This window comes from Ranitomeya imitator, chromosome 4 (genome assembly GCF_032444005.1).
Source record: "Ranitomeya imitator isolate aRanImi1 chromosome 4, aRanImi1.pri, whole genome shotgun sequence".
Lineage (NCBI taxonomy): Eukaryota > Metazoa > Chordata > Amphibia > Anura > Dendrobatidae > Ranitomeya > Ranitomeya imitator.
The window spans coordinates 41,592,774-41,611,411 of record NC_091285.1 but is presented as its reverse complement, the minus strand read 5'-3'; the positions used below and the strand labels follow the sequence as shown (position 1 = coordinate 41,611,411).

The following is an 18,638-nucleotide window of genomic DNA, read 5'->3' as shown; positions in this document are numbered from 1 at the left end:
TGATTACAACCAAACAGGTCACAGGTGAGGATGTTACATTTAGTAGCCATTCAAATCCATTTGTATCAACTTCTGTGCATGTTATCAGGCCAAAATCACCTGGATATGTGAACTTTTGGCAGGGTGATTTGGATTTTTTGGGTTGTCATTATGATTTAAAAAGATAAAATATAGTAGTTTGACAATAAATGGCTTCACACAACCACTAACCATAAGTGGAGAAAAAGTTTTGGTGTTATCATTCGTATTCCCTGAAAAAAGGCCAAGAAAGCAAAAATTCTGCCGAGGTACAGTACAGACCAAAAGTTTGGACATACCTTCTCATTCAAAGATTTTTCTGTATTTTCATGACTATGAAAATTGTACATTCACACTGAAGGCATCAAAACTATGAATTAACACATGTGGAATTATATACTTAACAAAAAAGTGTGAAACAACTGAAAATATGTCTTATATCCTAGGTTCTTCAAAGTAGCCACCTTTTGCTTTGATGACTGCTTTGCACACTCTTGGCATTCTCTTGGTGAGCTTCAAGAGGTAGTCACCAGAAATGTTTTTCACTTCACAGGTGTGCCCTGTCAGGTTTAATAAGTGGGATTTCTTGCCTTATAAATGGGGTTGGGACCATCAGTTGTGTTGAGCAGAAGTCTGTTGGATTCATAGCTGATAGTCCTACTGAATAGACTGTTAGAATTTGTATTATGGCAAGAAAAAAGCAGCGAAGTAAAGAAAAACAAGTGGCCATCATTACTTTAAGAAATGAAGGTCAGTCAGTCCTAAAAATTGGGAAAACTTTGAAAGTGTCCCCAAGTGCAGTTGCAAAAACCACCATCAAGCACTACAAGGAAACTGGCTCACATGAGGACCGCCCCAGGAAAGGAAGACCAAGAGTCACCTCTGCTGAGGATAAGTTTATCCGAGTCACCAGCCTCAGAAATCGCAGCTCAGATTAGAGACCAGGTCAATGCCACACAGAGTTCTAGCAGCAGACACATCTCTACAACAACTGTTAAGAGGAGACTTTGTGCAGCAGACCTTCATGGTAAAATAGCTGCTAGGAAACCACTGCTAAGTACAGGCAACAAGCAGAAGAGACTTGTTTGAGCTAAAAAACACAAGGAATGGACATTAGACCAGTGGAAATCTGTGCTTTGGTCTGATGAGTCCAAATTTGAGATCTTTCATTCCAACCATCGTGTCTTTTGTGCGACGCAGAAAAGGTGAACAGATGGACTCTACATGCCTGGTTCCCACCGTGAAGCATGGAGGAGGAGGTGTGATGGTGTGCGGGTGCTTTGCTGGTAACACTGTTGTGAATTTATTCAAAATTGAAGGCATACTGAGCCAGCATGGCTACCACAGCATCTTGAAGCGGCATGCTATTCCATCCGGTTTGCGTTTAGTTGGACCATCATTTATTTTTCAACAGGACAATGACCCCAAACACACCTCCAGGCTGTGTAAGGGCTATTTGACCAAGAAGAAGAGTGATGGGGTGCTATGCCAGATGACCTGGCCTCCACAGTCACCAGACCTGAACCCAATCGAGATGGTTTGGGGTGAGCTGGACCGCAGAGTGAAGGCAAAAGGGCCAACAAGTGATAAGCATCTCTGGGAACTCCTTCAAGATTGTTGGAAGACCATTTCCGGTGACTACCTCTTGAAGCTCATCAAGAGAATGCCAAGAGTGTGCAAAGCAGTCAACAAAGCCAAAGGTGGCTACTTTGAAGCACCTAGAATATAAGACATATTTTCAGCTGTTTCACGCTTTTTTGTTAAGTATATAATTCCCCATGTGTTAATTCATAGTTTTGATGCCTTCAGTGTGAATTTACAATGTTCATTGTCATGAAAATACAGAAAAATCTTTACATGAGAAGGTGTGTCCAAACTTTTGGTCTGTATTGTATGTAAACTTTTGAGCACAACTGTAACCTTGGTGTTTCAGTAATCCTCTGAGCCACAGAATGTTGTGTCTGGCACACTGATCTGCCTGATAAACGGTGCCTGACATTATTACTGGTACACCGATCATGTCACTCTTCTAGCTGATATTCCGTGGCTGACATTCCCTTCTCTTTCATTTGAGTTCCCAGCTCTACATCTACCGGTGGACGTCCCAAGATATTTCTGGCCAGTGATCTGGTCAATGCTTAGAGCTAGAAAACCATCTTCATCTCTGACATACCATCAAATATGGAAGAATTGATTTTATTTGTGTGAAGCTAATCATTTCCCTCCTTTACATTTTTTGTTCTGCCTTTTATACAAGAGGTTCTTGACCAACTCCTTGCCCTCATCTCCCTCAGTGGCTGGGTCTTGGCACTGTCTTTCCTGTTCTAACAAAATTCTACCCTATTAGCAGCAAAATTCCCTATCTGCACTTTCAATAAGGTATAACAAAGAAACTCCTAATCAACATCATTATGGTTTAAGCATACCTATACAAAAAATACCCATATATCAGATAAATAGCAACTTGATCAAAATATTAGATATAAAGAGTAGAGATGAGTGAATATTTCAATATTTGATTCAAATTTGCAATATTTGCCAATTAATTTGTTGAATATTCACCGAACATTACCGAACACATTCACGTCAATGGGAGGCAAAAACAAACGCAGGCACAACACCTTAGAACAACCCCAAATGCTGCCAAAACACATCTAATGGGGGTCCGATACCAGGAAAGTAGCCTCAATTCACCCACAGTACAAATTTTAGCATGAAACTGCAGCAATCAGCCAGGCATGAGGTATCGGGGTCTGGGACAGCATTTACAGCATTGTATAATGCTGTAGATAAGCCCCTGGTCCGACCTGCAAGTGAAGAAAAATGTTATATTATACTCACCCGGGTGGGCGGTCCGGTCCGATGGGTGTTGCAGGTCTAGATCTGGCGCCTCCCATCTTCTTGCGACGCCGCCTTCCTGCTTCTTCATCGCTCCCCGGCATCACGCTCCTGCGCAGGCGTACTTCTCTGCCCTATTGAGGGCAGAGTAAATACTGAAGTGCGCAGGCACTGGGCCTCAATGACCTTTCCCGGCGCCTGCGCACTGCAGATCTTTTTAAACCTGCGGATTTGCCTGACTCAATGGTAGTCAATTGGTGCAGAAACCCTGCAGATCCGTAAAAAGAATTGACATGCTGCGGAAAATAAAGCGTGCTTATTTTTCCGCAGCATGTGCACACCAATTCTCAATTTCCCATTGACTAACATTGGTTGTGCACTACACTACAGATTTTATGCAATTCCTTTCATCCAAAAACGCTGCGGAAACGCATCAAAATCCGCAACGTGTGCACATAGAATGCCTGGCGAAAGTATTCGGCTCCCTGGAACTTTTCAACCTTTTCACACATATCCTTCAAACATAAAGAAACCAAATGTAAATTTTTGGTGAAGAATCAACAAGTGGAACACAATTGTGAAGTTGAACGAAATATATTGGTTATTTTAAATTTTTGTGGAAATTCAAAAACTGAGAAGTGGGGCGTGCAATATTATTCGGCCCCTTTACTTTCAGTGCAGCAAACTCACTCCAGAAGTTCATTGTGGATCTCTGAATGATCTAATGTTGTCCTAAATGCCTAATGATGATAAATATAATCCACCTGTGTGTAATCAAGTCTCCGTATAAATGCACCAGCTCTCTGATAGTCTGAGGGTTCTGTTTGAAACACAGAGAGCATCATGAAGACCAAGGAACACAATAGGCAGGTCTGTGATACTGTTGTGGAGAAGTTTAAAGCCGGATTTGGATACAAAATTATTTCCAAAACTTTAAACATCCCAAGGAGCACTGTGCAGGCAATCATATTGAAAGGGAAGGAGTATCATACCACTGCAAATCTACCAAGACCAGGCTTTCATCTCAAACAAGGAAAAGACTGATCAGAGATGCAGCCAAGAGGCCCATGATCACTCTGGATGGACTGCCGAGATCTACAGCTGAGGTGGGACAGTCTGTCCATAGGACAACAATCTGCTTCATTTTGGAAGACCAAAATGTGAAAGGGTCCAAACCCTCCATGATGGTATTGATATTTAGTTCTAGATACTCCTGCACCATCCTCTCCATTCGTTCACCACGTGTAAGATTTGGACTCTGTTGTGCTGGTGCACAAGTTGATCTAAAAAAAAGAAGTGTCAAAGACTCACAGAAATTGCTTCTTTCACTTCCACCGCTGCTGATGCTATTGTTTTGGCGTTGAAGAATGGACGGGCCGGAGGTTGGAAGTCTACAGCTGAGATGCGAACTGCGTGCTTCACTGCTGTCTTGGGAAAAAGCTCTCTTAAGGTTGTATAAAAGCATATTTCGATACTCCAGCATTTGCGGGTCCCTTTCTAGGGCGGGAATCATCTGGCAAAATTTGGTTTTATAACGTGGGTCTAATAAAGTTGCAACCCAGTAATCAGCATTATTTCTAATCATTATTATACGGGGATCATGTTGCAGATAGTGCAGCAAGAAGGCACTCATATGTCTGGCTCTACCATGAGGTCCAAGCCAATGCTGTGTTGGTGGCTGGGTAACAATGAGGCTCATGTCCTCTGTCCCCTCCCGCCAACCCCAAAAGACAGAGAGGAGAGGATTATCCTCTTCATCCGACAATTGCTCGCCCATCACCTCTTCCTCCTCCATTTGTTCCTTGGATCTTGCACCTTCGATAAGTTTGTCTGTTATCATCACCAGCCCCCCTCGATCACAGTACTCTACCCTCCCTTGGCACCCGCCTGTGTGACAACAGTCTTGAACTTAGAGATAGTTATACCTTCTGCATCATTCTCTGCTTCCTCGTCTTCTTCTGGGACTACCATCTCCTCCCGCAGGCTATTTAAATTCTGCACCTGAATATAAATGACCGGAATAGTGATGCTGATGACTGCGTCATCAGTGCTAAGCATCTTAGTAGCCATTTCAAAAATGCAGAAGGGTGCACTGCAGAGGTCTTTAATCTGTGCCCACTCTAAACGTGATATGTGCCACCTCCGTACTGCGTTGGCCCAGGTTATGCGACATGACATACTGCGTCAGGGCTCGTTGCTGCTGCCACAGTCACTGCAACATGTGCAGAGTGGAATTCCACCGTGTCGGCACATTGCATATCAACCTGTTAATTGGCAAGGACAAAGACCTCTGTATCGATGCAAGTCGATGAGCAGAGGGGTGCGGACAATGGAAATGAGCACACGGCTTATGTGCTTTCTGAAGCACGTCACCCAGGCCAGGATAGTGGCAGAGAAAATGCTGCACCACCAGGTTGAGGAAGTGAGCCATGCAAGGCACGAGTGTGAGCTTGCCTCGCCGTAGGGCCGCCACCAGGTTTGCACCATTATCGGACACGGCCTTCCCTGGATGCAGGTTCAGCAGAGACGGCCATTGATCAAATTCAGCCTGGAGAGCTGTCCACAACTCTTCAGCTGTATGAGTGCGATCTCTCTCTAAGGCATATACATTTTAACACTGCCTGATTGCGGTGAGCCCTGGCTGCGCAGTAAGTAGGGTTGGGGGTTCGCTATGCACTGTTGGAATGTGTGTCTCTTGAAAGCAGAGACTGAGGGTGCAGGTGGAGGACCTAGAGGAGATAGAGGAGGCAGAAGCAGTGGAGGAAGTGTTAAATGTAGCGGTTTGGCCTGCAAGCCTTGGAGATTCCCCCCACAGCCACCAGAGTTACCCAGTGCCCTTGGCCATGCTTGCTCATTAGAGTGTCTGTGGTGAAATGCACCCTGGCAAACAGATTTTGTCAAGGAACGGGTGATGTTGTCTGCTACATGCTGGTGTTGCGCAGGCACAGCTTTCCTAGGAAAATAATGGCGACTGGGTAATTGGTACTGGGGAATTGCGACTGCCATCAGCTTTCAGAAACCGTCAGTATCCACCAGGCGGAAAGGCAGCATTTCCGTGGCTAACAATTTGGAGATCGTGGAGTTCAACCTCTTAGTTTTGTCATGCGTAGGAGGAAACAGTCTTTTCCATGACCACAGCTGCGGAACCGTGAGCTGGCTGCAGTGCAGTGAGAGGGCGGATTACGGTGAACCGGACAAACGGCTGGACTGTGAGAGAGGTGCAGGCGAGATGTTACTATTAATAAAACTTTTATATAGAAAAGAAGTACCAAAAAATATTTGATGATTAACCAATCAGTAAATCTTACTAATAGATATAAACCTCAAAAAAAAATTCACTGATTCAATAAATAATTTAATTAAATCATTTTATTTATTAATATAAAAGGCATATGACACAATATACAATAAAACAATATTTTAATAAAGTAATTTAAAATTAGACAGTAGACATGAAAAAAAAAAAAAAAATGAAAAAAAAATTATAAAAAATAAAAATAGATCTGTATGTTTTTGCATAAGTATAAAAAATAGGTATGTTAAATAAAAAATATAATAAATCTCATAAATGACTGGCATAAAAATTTATAACTTCAAAATCTACTCAACATTTCATGTTAAGGTAAAGTGCAATGACAATAGTGCAATATGAATAATATTAATAATAATACTCAGTCTGATGTTACTATTGATTGAGAAACATGTGATGTGATCGTTCTGGTATCAGTCAAAAATAGCAGGCATGTCCACTTCCGTTACAGCTGAAAGTGGCCTCTCAGTCAGCATGATTCAATCGGTTAAAGAACCCAAGGCTCTACTGTCAAAGACCTGCGTCTCAATAGTTGGCACGGTAACAGAGGAGGAGGAAGAAGCAGCAGATGCAATTGATGTGGCGGCTGATGGTGGTTGATGTTCGCTGGTCTGCATTTTGGCGCAGTGGGATTTCCACGCTAAAGCATGTTGATTGCGCATGTGAAGGTTCATACATGTAGTAGTCAAATTATTACAGTTTCTACCTCAACTCAGTTTTTTTTTTTAAAAGTTGGCAACCCTTTCCACCCCTGCAAGCTGCAGACCCGCGGACGCTGCTGGTCAGAGGCACAGTTGTGGCTGAGGATGCATCACTCGTGGCTGCATCACTACGTGTCTGCAAAGGACAGCTGTATTCCTCTATGTTCACAACAAGTGGGATCACATTCCTGGCCAGTGGAATCACTCTCCTGCTCTTCTTGCTCTTGACAGCGCAGTACAGTCCACGTGAGCCTCAGATATGAGTCTCATCACGGTCACTTCCCCCCAGGGGTTAGCGTCTGATGACGAGGGTCAGGATGGTGTTGGGACCGTACTTCATCCTGCCCCAGATCCAAGCTAAAAAAAATTTGTGCATCGGTGCAGATTTCCTCATCTTGACTCTGCAAAGCTTTTGAGTTCACTTCTGATGAACATGGCATAGAATTTGTGAACAGCTCTTCAGAATCACCCATCTGTGGTTCCGTGCAGTCAATTGAATGTTTGGATAGTTGGGACGCGGGGGGAAGCAAGGGGAATCTGGGTGCCACATCTGTGGACTGTACTGGGTGTGATGTTGAGGTGGAGGAAGAGGAGGGGAGGCCAGTTGAAGCTGCACTTGCCATCCATTCGAGTACATGCTTTTTCTGTGCATCATCGACAAGGCGTTCCGCTGTGCGTCTGCCAAAGAAAGGTTGTGGTGTAGCCTGTCCAGTAACATAAGTTGTCAGTTGTCTTTGCATAGGACGTCACGTTGTTTCAGGTAATGTGGTAGGGGCACAGTATTAAGAACCAAAAATTAGATTTTAAAGTCTGCACCACCTCTGCAAACAGCTGAATTTCAGCGACAGTAAATTCAAAGTTGAAATATGGCGTGCTGTATGGATTTTTTTTTCCTTTGGACCAAGGATCAGGCCTTTATAGCACACTAGATGCTACAAATGATTTTTCAAGCCAGGTCCCTTACTATATGACGTTAACAACAGAAGAATTTGTTTGTTGCCTCTGGATCAGGCTTCTACAGCTTAATTTCAACCCAAACAAATGACAAAGTGTGATACGGCGGGTTGTCTAACTTTTGGCAACTGAAAAATTATAATTTTGTTTTAATGTGCCTTACATCTGCAGACTGGTTACTATCACCGCCACAAAATGACTACGTGGGATACAGCAGGCTGTTTCACGTTTAGCAGCAAAAAAAAACTAAAAACTTTTTGTGCCTTAGTTCTGCAGACAGTTTTATTTCACCACAGCACTAAATTACAAGGTGGGATACAGCAGGCTGTTTAATATTTTTTCACTAGCTACATGTGAATTAGAATGCTATACTTGTGCCTGGATAACAATAGAAGCAGTGCACAACACGTGCCCTGCTGGATTTGTTTCTGCACCTCAGTATTGCCAAAAAAGAAAAAAAAAGGGCTGGAAGGTAAATTTAGCAGCCACACTGGACACTAGCTACCTACAGTATCTGGCTGATATTCAACCACCTATCTAACTAGCTAAAATGTGGCATACAGCAGGCTTTTTCACATTTACCTACTGAAATATTATTTAGAATGCTATTCTCGTGCGTTGCGCACTATAGAAGCTGTGCACAACATACTTGTAGGACTTGTGCCCTGGCGGCTTTGTCTGAGAACCTCAGTTATGACCCCCCAAAAAATAAAAATCTGGAAGGTAAATTTTACAGCCACACTGGACACTATCTAGCTACACTATCTGACTGATGAAAACAGAAGGAATCGGGTCACCTACCAGGTTTAGTATTTTGTTGTTTTGTATGTTACTGGTTTTTGTGTTTTTTCTTTAATAAAATTTGTATTTTTTATACTATCTGACTGATGTACAACCGCCTAACTAAATACACAAAAAATGCCCCACAATATGAACACGGAGGAAAACCAAAGAAAAAAATGTCCTCCTAGAAAATCATATAAAAATATAATTTTATTAAACCATATTTAAAACATGATTAAAAAAGGGATGATAATATACAGAAAAAGGAATGAATCGCCAGTCTGAAGCTCCTTGAATAAAATCCTTTTTCTTTATTAAGCAGCATCGATGTTCTTGGAAAGATGGTTAAGAAGAAGTATTTACTTCAGGCACACTCAATGGTGATCCAGTCTTGGCTATGTTTGATACCACTTGACCAGATGGTAAAATTTCTAGATGAATTTCCAGTACAAATTGTGGGAGTTCTCAAAGCGTGTTACTTCAAAATTGCTGGTGGTGGATATTTTAGCAGTGAGGTTAGTAAATCATTTAATATTATGAATATTGCAAATCTAACTGAATTACTACAGTATCTTCCGTATTTCCAAATCAACTGTATGATCAATTTTGTTATTACATATATAGCAAATGTTAACTTGGTACATAACATGTTGCATACCATGATGCTGCATTTAACAAAGTATAAGCTATTTAAAAATATCACCAGAATACTAATGCCTTAATTATCACGTTGACATTTGCTACCTCTGTAGATTGATTTAGCCATTAAAAAGGGGTTTCTGGGCTTTGTAAAAATCACTGTGATTAAAACGTTAGACAACTTTGAGATACTCCCTTTCATTATGCACCTATCCTGGCACACTCCAGCAAACCTCTGATTTTGCCAGGGGCCAGCGAGGCATTTTCCGTAGGGGGAATGTGGAATGAAATGACAGTCATGCAAATGAAGGAACACTCGAGTCTGCCATGATAGCTGCTTGCAAAGAGTATATCTCCATTCTGGCTCATAAAAGTGCGGTCCATGATGTATGATCCCCTCATGACAAATTTGCACACCTGTTATGACTGTTTTTAGGGGTCTAATCCAATGTAAAAGTTAGTGCAATGTAGTATAAGTGTGAGAATATACTCAACAATCGCCATCTTCTGCGTCGCTTCAGTCCTTTTTTGAGTTAACAGCATGGCTCTGTCCTCTCTCCGGATCACACAGTGTTTTTTGTGTAAATAGAAAATATTAATGTCCTGTGCAAATGCCCTAGAAAATAGTGTCCACATTTAGCCCCTAGAAAGTAATAATGTCCCCTGTGCATCTTTGATGACAACAGTACTCTGAGTACCCCTACAACAATAATGGTTCTTAAATGTCCACTTAAAATTTTAATAATGTTCCTAGAGCAACAATGATGATGGACCCAAAGCTCCTCTATACACAGTATAATACCCCACAGATCCCCTATTCACAGTACGTTGGGTCCACAGGTGCCCTATACATAGTATGATGGGCCCACAGCTCCACTATACACAAAATAATGCCCCCGCGGCTCCTCTATGAACAGTATAATGCGCCAACTGCTCCCCTATACGCAGTATGGTGGCCCATAGCTGCTCAATACATATTATAATTTGACAACAGCTCCCCTAATATAAAGCCCCCACAGTATGATGAGCTCACAGCTTCTCTATACATATCTTAAAGGGAACCTGTCACCCCCAAAATCGAAGGTGAGCTAAGCCCACCGCCATCAGGGACTTATCTACAGCATTCTGTAATGCTGTAGATAAGCCCCCGATGTAACCTGAAAGATGAAAAAAAGAGGTTAGATTATACTCCCTTGGGTGACGGTCCGATCCGATGGGCGTCGTGGTCTGGTCCGGGGCCTCCCATCTTCATAGGATCATGTCCTCTTCTTGTCTTCACGCTGCGGCTCCAGCGCAGGTGTACTTTGTCTGCCCTGTTGAGAGCAGAGCAAAGTACTGCAGTGCACAGGCGCTGGGCCTCTCTGATCTTTCCCGGCGTCTGCGCACTGCAGTACTTTGCTCTGTTCTCAACAGGGCAGATAAAGTACGCCTGCGCCGCAGCGTGAAGACCAGAAGAGGACGTCCTCTTAAGAAGATGGGAGGCCCCGGACCGGACCACAGCGGGGCCTCCCCTGGGTGAGTATAATCTGACCTCTTTTTCTCATCTTTCAGGATACATCGGGGGCTTATCTATAGCATTACAGAATGCTGTAGATAAGCCCGTGATGCCGGTGGGCTTAGCTCACCTTCGATATTGGGGATGACAGGTTCCCTTTAATGACCCCACAGCTCCCCTATACACAGTATGGTGGGCACACAGCTTCACTATACACAGTGTGATACCCCCGCAGCACCCCTATATATAGTATAATGTCCCCATTGCTGCCTCAAAACACTGTATAATGACCCCCATAGTAACCTTCACACTGTATAATTGTCCCCAGAGGAGAACCCACACTTTATCATGGCCGACACCAGTGATGGGCAACGTTTTGAGCTTGGTGTGTCAAAATTCCCGTAAAAACCAAGCATAACTTGGGTGGTGTCACTTCGAGAAAAAAAAATCATACTTTGGCGATATTTATAGATTAAATAGCAAAAATGTATAATTGTAATATATAACTGTTTAATAAACCAAAAACTAATTATTTAATTTACCTGCTTAGTGACTTCATCTTTCTTCAGCCGTCAGTGTCTTTTGATGGTCTTGATATTTTTTAACTTGTGTTAAACTTCCTTTACTTAACCTTGTTTTTTTATTTTTTGGGTTCTCCATCAGGGGGGCAGTGACAGACGATAGAATTATAGATAGCGTTTTAGCCCTGCAGACAATTAGGGGTTATCTAGCCTAACTGACCACAAGATGGCACATGTGCCTGTCTTTTAGGAAAGGGCAGGATTAATAAGCAGAAATAGGGGTTAACAAGGATGCACAACAGTAATAGTGGTGAAATGGAGTCTGCACTATGCTGCAAGATGGCGTTTCTTATGTAAATTAACATGGCTGACGCTATTTCTAATGGCGGTAAACGGCACACACAGCACAGGCCCTCACCTCTTCCAGCCCCCTCATCACTTATCTCGGTAATGATGGTCAGTTAGAAATCCACGACACCCCAGAACAGTAGATTGGATGATGGTTGCTATGGTTATGTGGTTGCTGGTAATGGCAATCACAGGGCCCCCAGAGATGCGTCCCCCACCGCATTCTGCTGCTTCCTGCTCTGCCGGACGGAAGTGAGGTTAAAGATCCCATAACCGGGAGTCCCAGAACTAGACGCTCTGTGCTGGAGTTCTGTTGTTCTGGCCTACAGACCTCCAGCACAGAGTATCTACACTACAGCAAATGTTTTATCCTCGGCTAGAGATGGGCGGACCCTTGGATGTTCGGGTCCTGCCAAACAGTTAAAAAAGTTGGGGGCCCAGAACCGTACCCAAACTTGGACCTCGTTCACGTGAATGGGGGCCCAAACATCCAGTGTTTGCCACATTGTCATGTGCATAACAGCGCGACAAACACCGATTCTGATCGGCAGTGAAATCATCCCTGCCGGTCAGAGAGCTGCGGTTCCCACGCTGTCTTTTGACAGCATGAGTGCTCAGCTGTGATCGGAGGTATAAAGTTTACCTCCGGTCACTGGTGTCGGCAGATGGGACAACCGCTCCCATCATCCGACACCTGCAGCCGCTAATAACAGTGAGAGCAGGAGTTGTGGAAGAGATTATTCATCAGCTGCTCCTGCTCTGTAAATAAATAATATAATTAAAAAAAAAAAAGCCTGCGTGGGCTCCCCTCTATTTTTTGATAATCAGCCAGGCAAAACTCACACATGGGGGCTGCAACCCTCAGCTGTCAGCGTTAGCAAGGTTTGTTATCAAGAATAGAGGGGTTCCCATTCTGTTTTTTTTTTTTTTTTTTAATAAATAATTAAAAAACAGTGTCTCCCCCATTTTTGACAACCAGCTTTGCTAAAGCAGACAGCTGGGGGCTGGCATTCTCAGGCTGCTAAGGGACCTTGGATACTGACCACCCCCCAAACTAAAAATAGCAGCCCGCAGCCAATTCTGTCGCTTTACTCGGCTCTTCCCACTTGCTCTGTAGCAGTGGCAAGTGGGGTTCATATTTGTGGGGTTGATGTCACCTTTGTATTGTCAGGTGACATAAAACCCATGGCTTAGTAATGGAGAGGCGTCTAGAAGACACCTATCAATTACTAATCCTATAGTTGTTTGATAGATAAACACACAGGCAGCACATGTCCGCTCCGTCCAAAGCGCTGCCGGCTTTTGAACGCAGGTGATTCCACATGTGTTCATTGAACTGTGCGGAATCACCGCGTCCCATTACATTGTACGGATGACTTTATCTTCCCGAGACTGAACGTTTCCGTAAGATAAATAGACATGCTGCTGTCGGTAAAGACTCGCAGCATGCGCATCTACACACGGAAGCCGGAGGCGTCCCTGCACGCATAGTGGAGATGGGATTTCATGAAATCCCATCCACTATGCTGTAACATCTGGCCGCTGCAGGTTGGACGCTGCGGATGACCGTGGGAACATACCCTCACATGCGCCAATTCTGGCGCTTTGCCCGGCTCTTCCCACTTGCCCTGTAGCGGTGGCAAGTAGGGTTCATATTTGTGGGCTTGATTTCACTTTTGTTTTGTCAGGTGACATAAAGCCCATGGCTTAGTAATGGAGAGGCGTCTAGAAGACCCCTATCAATTACTAATCCTATAGTTGTTTGATAGATAAACACACAGCCAGAATATAGTCCTTTATTTGAAAGAAGACAGTTATCCATTTTTATTTAAATGCCTAATTCCACCGAAGCCCTTGTTTTCCTGTAATAAAACTAAAATAAAACAAAAACCACAATCATCATTACCATGTTATAAAAATATAGAATGAAGTCATGACGGTGATCGAATTGGCTATATTCGGATACTGTGGATGTGATTCTTGCAAGGTCTTTGGGGATTTCCTTTACATTTCCCCTTTGCATTGCCTAAGAGCAAAGACAAGAATGAACATATGAAGCATAAAAATCATGCTGCAGACTTGAAAATCTGCAGAATTCCCTGAAATTTGCAGTGGAAAGATTTGTGTGAATGAGGTTACTTTACATCCAGGAAAGTTAATGAGGACTAGATAAATCCTTTTGTGACATGAGTGACCTCGGCCTATGTGAAAATAATGCTTATGACCTTGAGTGTTTCTCACTGCTGATGCTTATTTTTGTTTCGTGTTTTTCTTTCAGAAACTTGATGAAACTTTGCAAAAAATACTAAAGATTATGGAAAAGCCAGGAAAGTAAGTGGGGCATATCTGGCATTGATATAAAGTAAGCTTTTCTCATAATTAGAGATGGGCGAGCCCGAACAGTAAAGTTCGGCGTCCATACCAACCATCTACTGTTCGGGCACAGACAGAAAACACTGGCTCCACCAGGAAATCCATGTTACTGTTCGGATTCGGTCCCCCGAACAGCCGGTGTTCACTTGCACATGACAGCGCGACAAACATTGCTTCTGATCTGCGGTGAAATAATCCCTGCCGGTCAGAGAACCGCGGTTCCAATGCTGTCAAAAGACAGCATGAGCACGCAGCTGTGATCGAAGGTATAAAGTTTACCTCCAGTCACTGGTGTCAGCTGATGGGACTACTGCTCCCCTCAGCAGATGCCTGCTGCCGCTAAAAAACCCGGCTTCGATTCCTCTGTATTTTTGATAACCAGGCAAAACTCATACCTGGGGGCTGCAACCCTCAGCTGTCAGCTTCAAGGCTGTTTATAACGAATAGAGGGGGCCCCCACACCATATTTTTTAATTATTTAAATAAATAATTAAAAAAAAAAAAAAACCTGGCTGGGGTCCCCCTATTTTTAACAACCAGCCTTGCTAAAGCAGACTGCTGGGGGCTGGTATTCTCAGGCTGGTAAGGGGCCACGGATATTGGCCGCCCCACAGCCTAAAAATAGCAGCCCGCAGCCGCCCAGAAAAGGCGCATCTATTAGGGTATGTTCCCTAATAGATGTTCCCTTTAGACGCAGCACATGTCCGCTCCATCCAAAGCGCTGCCAGCTTTTGAACGCAGGTGATTCCACATGTGTTCATTGAACTGTGTGGAATCACCGCGTCCCATTTCATTGTACTGGTGACTTTATCTTCCCGAGACTGAGCGTTTCCACAAGATAAATAGACATGTTGCTGTCGGTAAAGACGCTCTGCATATGCATCTACGCAAGGAAGCCGGAGGCGTCCCTGAAACCATAGTGGAGATGGGATTTCATGAAATCCCATCCACTATGCTGTAACATCTGGCCGCTGTGGATAACCGTGGGAACATACCCTCACATGCGCCAATTCTGGCGCTTTGCCCGGCTCTTCCCACTTGCCCTGTAGCGGTGGCAAGTGGGGTTCATATTTGTGGGCTTGATGTCACTTTTGTATTGTCAGGTGACATCAAGCCCATGGGTTAGTGGAGAGGCATCTGTAAGACACCTATCCATTACTAATCCTATAGTTATATGTTAAATAAAGACACAGCAAGAATAAAGTCTCTTATTTGAAATAAAACAAAACACACTTTTAATTTTTTATTTAAAAATAACAAACATGGGTTTACTCGCCTAATGCCTAATTCTACTGAATTCCTTGTCTCCTGTAATAAACTAAAAAACAATAATATCCATCACCTGTCCTTCGTTCAGTCCATGTCTGGGAGATAGTTTTCAACCTGGACGGTGCCAAGATGTGACTGTCCAGGTTGAGAACCACTGGTGAATGAACTTCTGAGAGCGCAGCCTCAGTGACCAGCGGTGACCTCATCGAGGTCACATCCGGTCACGGAGGCTGCGTACCCAGCCGGGCTGAACTGTGGTTACCTTGGTGAGATTCCCGCTAACACTGTGAGAAAGTCTCACGGTGCAGAGGTGAATTCACTGACGTTCACGGGAGAATTTCACTGCGGTGAATTTAACCTGTGGTGAACTATCCCTATCCCATCAGCCGCTCCTTCTCTCCCTGTTGTCCCAGCAGCTGACACTAGTGACCAGAGGTAAACAATATACCTCCGATCACAGCTGCATGGTTTTGCTGTCTTTTAACAGCGTGGGGGTCACGGCTGTATGATCAGCGGTGATGATTTCACCGCCGATCAGAAGCCAAACTTTTTGTAACTGTTTGGCCGAACCCGAACACCCAGGTGTCCGCCCATCTCTAATCACCGGTTCTCATGGAGGGTTTCCTGGTCATGGCCAAAAAATTTAATTTTTTTTTTGTTCATTAAGCCATTTAGTGATCACGTTTGCCCTTGTAACATGACCTCCATTATGCCAGAGAGCGCGTTTTTCATCACCAAATGACTCCTGGATAGTTGGGAGAAGTGTCTCTTGGAGGAGGTTTACAAATCATTCTATATTTAGGCAATGTTGTGTGTGAACCTACTTCCTTGAACAAAAATCTCAACACTTTTGGCCACTGTTGTATGTTTATTGTCATTTTTTTGTGACCACTTGTAGGCCATTAAAGGTTGAGTCATTTCAGAAGTGTTGTAAAGCCGGCCTTGACCTGCACCATGCTGTCCTTTCCAATGAATATCTAAAGGTCTATTGTAAGCTAGCAGCCCTGTCTGCAGAGATCATCCTCACTTTATTACGATACTCAGGTTTACCGGTGAGTACACGCTGAAAATATGTTTGATGTACAAGTGACACTTATTTAATTTCACAATTTAAACAGATAAACTATTTTTGTTTTTCTGTCATTTTTTTTGTCTTAGAACGAAAGTGATGAAACAGAATCATTGCAGCCCGAAATAGTGCGAGTGTTTGACAACACTACATCGCTAACAATAAAGTGGCTCGAAGATGTCTATGGGCAAAAATTTACTTTTTATCATACCAGAACAAAAACATTTTCTCTTGAAATGCAGGTAACTTATTTTTTTAATGTCAAAGGAGTCCTATCAGAAAATATATGGAAAAATAATTTTATTTTAAAGCGGATCTGTCACCAGATTTCACGGTATAAACTGCAGACTTCAGTAGATAGACACGATTAACCTGATGTACCGAGATCTCCGTATGCGCATGTGCCCGCCCTCTCGGCGGCCATTTTCCCGGAGTCCACCACATGGGAAACAGTGGAACTGCTGGGGCCCTGGCCTTTCACAAAATCTCGACAGAGCCCCCACAGCACCGACGGACACCTCCGCAGCACCACCGGCAACCCCAAAGCACCGGACATTCGCAGCGGCGCGCCGCACATTGGAACACCCCCTCGTCCCAGCCTGCGGTCTGCAGCCTCACCCCACTCGTGCCTCCTCCAGCAGCGACCCTGGGACCTCGCTTCACCGCAGCCACCACCCCCGGTTAGCAATAAGGCCTCTTTCACACTTCGGTCTTTCTTTTTCCGTCACAATGCGTCGTTTTGTGAAAAAAACGGATCCAGCATATGTTTCTGCTGGATCCGTTTTTTTCTCATAGACTTGTATTAGTGATGGATTGTGACGGATGGCCTCCTGTTTCATCTGTCGTGCACTGTCGTAAAATTGCTGTCTGTCGGGCGGAGACAACGCACAGAGGAACTTTTTTTCTGTACGTTGGAAAATCGCTCAGCGACGGATCCTGCACCGTCCTTCATTGGCTATAATGGAAGCCTATGGACACAGGATCCGTCGCTGACTGTCAAAAGCAGGAATCCAGCGACGTATGCCGTCTTTTGAAACTGAGCATGCGCTGAAGAATTTCCAGTCAGGGAAATTCTCTCTCGCACTCTCTCTTTTTACTATTGATGCTGCCTATGCAGCATCAATAGTAAAAAAATATAATGTTAAAAGTAATTAAAAAAAAAAAAAAATCTTAATGTACTCACCTTCCGGCATACCCCGCAGCCTTCCCGATGCCCGCTACGTCATCGGGTCATTCTCGCAAGGCATTACTGGGAACGGGAGCATCGGAAAAGCTGCGAGGGATGCCGGAAGATGAGAATATCAAGATTTGTTATTTTTTTAATTATTTTTAACATTATATCTTTTTAAAATTGATGCTGCATAGGCAGCATCAATAGTAAAAAGTTGGCGACACTTGTCAAACACTATGTTTGACAAGTGTGACCAACCTGTCAATCAGTTTTGCAAGCGATGCTACAGATTGCTTGGAAAACGTTACGAATCCTTCCAATAAACGGATCCAGTGCATCTGTTTTTTAAAATCTGCACAGGATCCGTCTTTTCAACATTTTGGACGGATTGTGACTGATTGTAAAAAACGGAAGTTTGAAAGAGGCCTAAGACGCATGGATTATAAGAAGCACCACCATTTTATAAAAAATAAAAATGTCTTCCTATTTTTTCCCCTCAAAATTTGGGGTGCGTCTTATAATCCGAAAAATACGGTATTTATTTTCAGATTTCAGCAATAAAAATATAATTTTTAAATAGAAGTAATTAAAAAACAGTACAAAAATACACCTTTTTTCCATAAGCCACATATTCTGTAATTATCTGACTCTTAAAAAAAAAAAAAAAAAAGTGTCACCAGGCAGCCTTTCAGGATGTTTTATAGACTGTATTACGGTACTATCAGTGGGACTGATAGTAATATTTGTGAATGATAATGTTCTCTAGCAGTGGTATACTGGGGTAAGTGCTTTAGGGTTATTGCACAAGGTCGATGCTTTGATTGGTGTTATTACTTAAAAAGAACCCTGATGCTTTCAGTAATATTTTCGGGGCTGCTTCTCTTTGTATCACTTGCTGTACTAATCTACAACTCTCATCATGCTAACACATAAGTTGTCAAGGCATGCTGCAAGTAGTAGTTTAGTAATGCCAAATTAATGCAGTACACCTATCTTTTTTTGCATTAAGGTACAACCTGAAAAATAAATTGGCTTCCTGTTTATAAAGGAAATCTGTCAGATGGTTTTGCTACCTTATTTGAGAACATCATAATGTTAGCAAAGAGAAGCTGAATCCAATGATGTATCATGTAGATTACTGGGTGCAGC

At 43.2% G+C, this 18,638-nt stretch overlaps 1 protein-coding gene across 4 annotated transcripts in view; it reads left to right on the top strand.

Annotated features, from left to right (window-relative positions):
* Positions 1-18,638, top strand: part of RNF213 (ring finger protein 213) — a 297,165-nt gene that overhangs the window by 100,408 nt on the left and 178,119 nt on the right. For 3 of the 4 annotated variants that reach the window (XM_069763592.1, XM_069763594.1, XM_069763591.1), the window contains exons 11-14: positions 8,924-9,119; positions 13,886-13,938; positions 16,148-16,301; positions 16,408-16,560. In XM_069763592.1, the coding sequence (XP_069619693.1) occupies positions 8,924-9,119; positions 13,886-13,938; positions 16,148-16,301; positions 16,408-16,560 (556 nt within the window). The remainder of the gene's footprint in view (positions 1-8,923; positions 9,120-13,885; positions 13,939-16,147; positions 16,302-16,407; positions 16,561-18,638) is intronic. The other variant, XM_069763593.1, reaches the window with a different exon arrangement.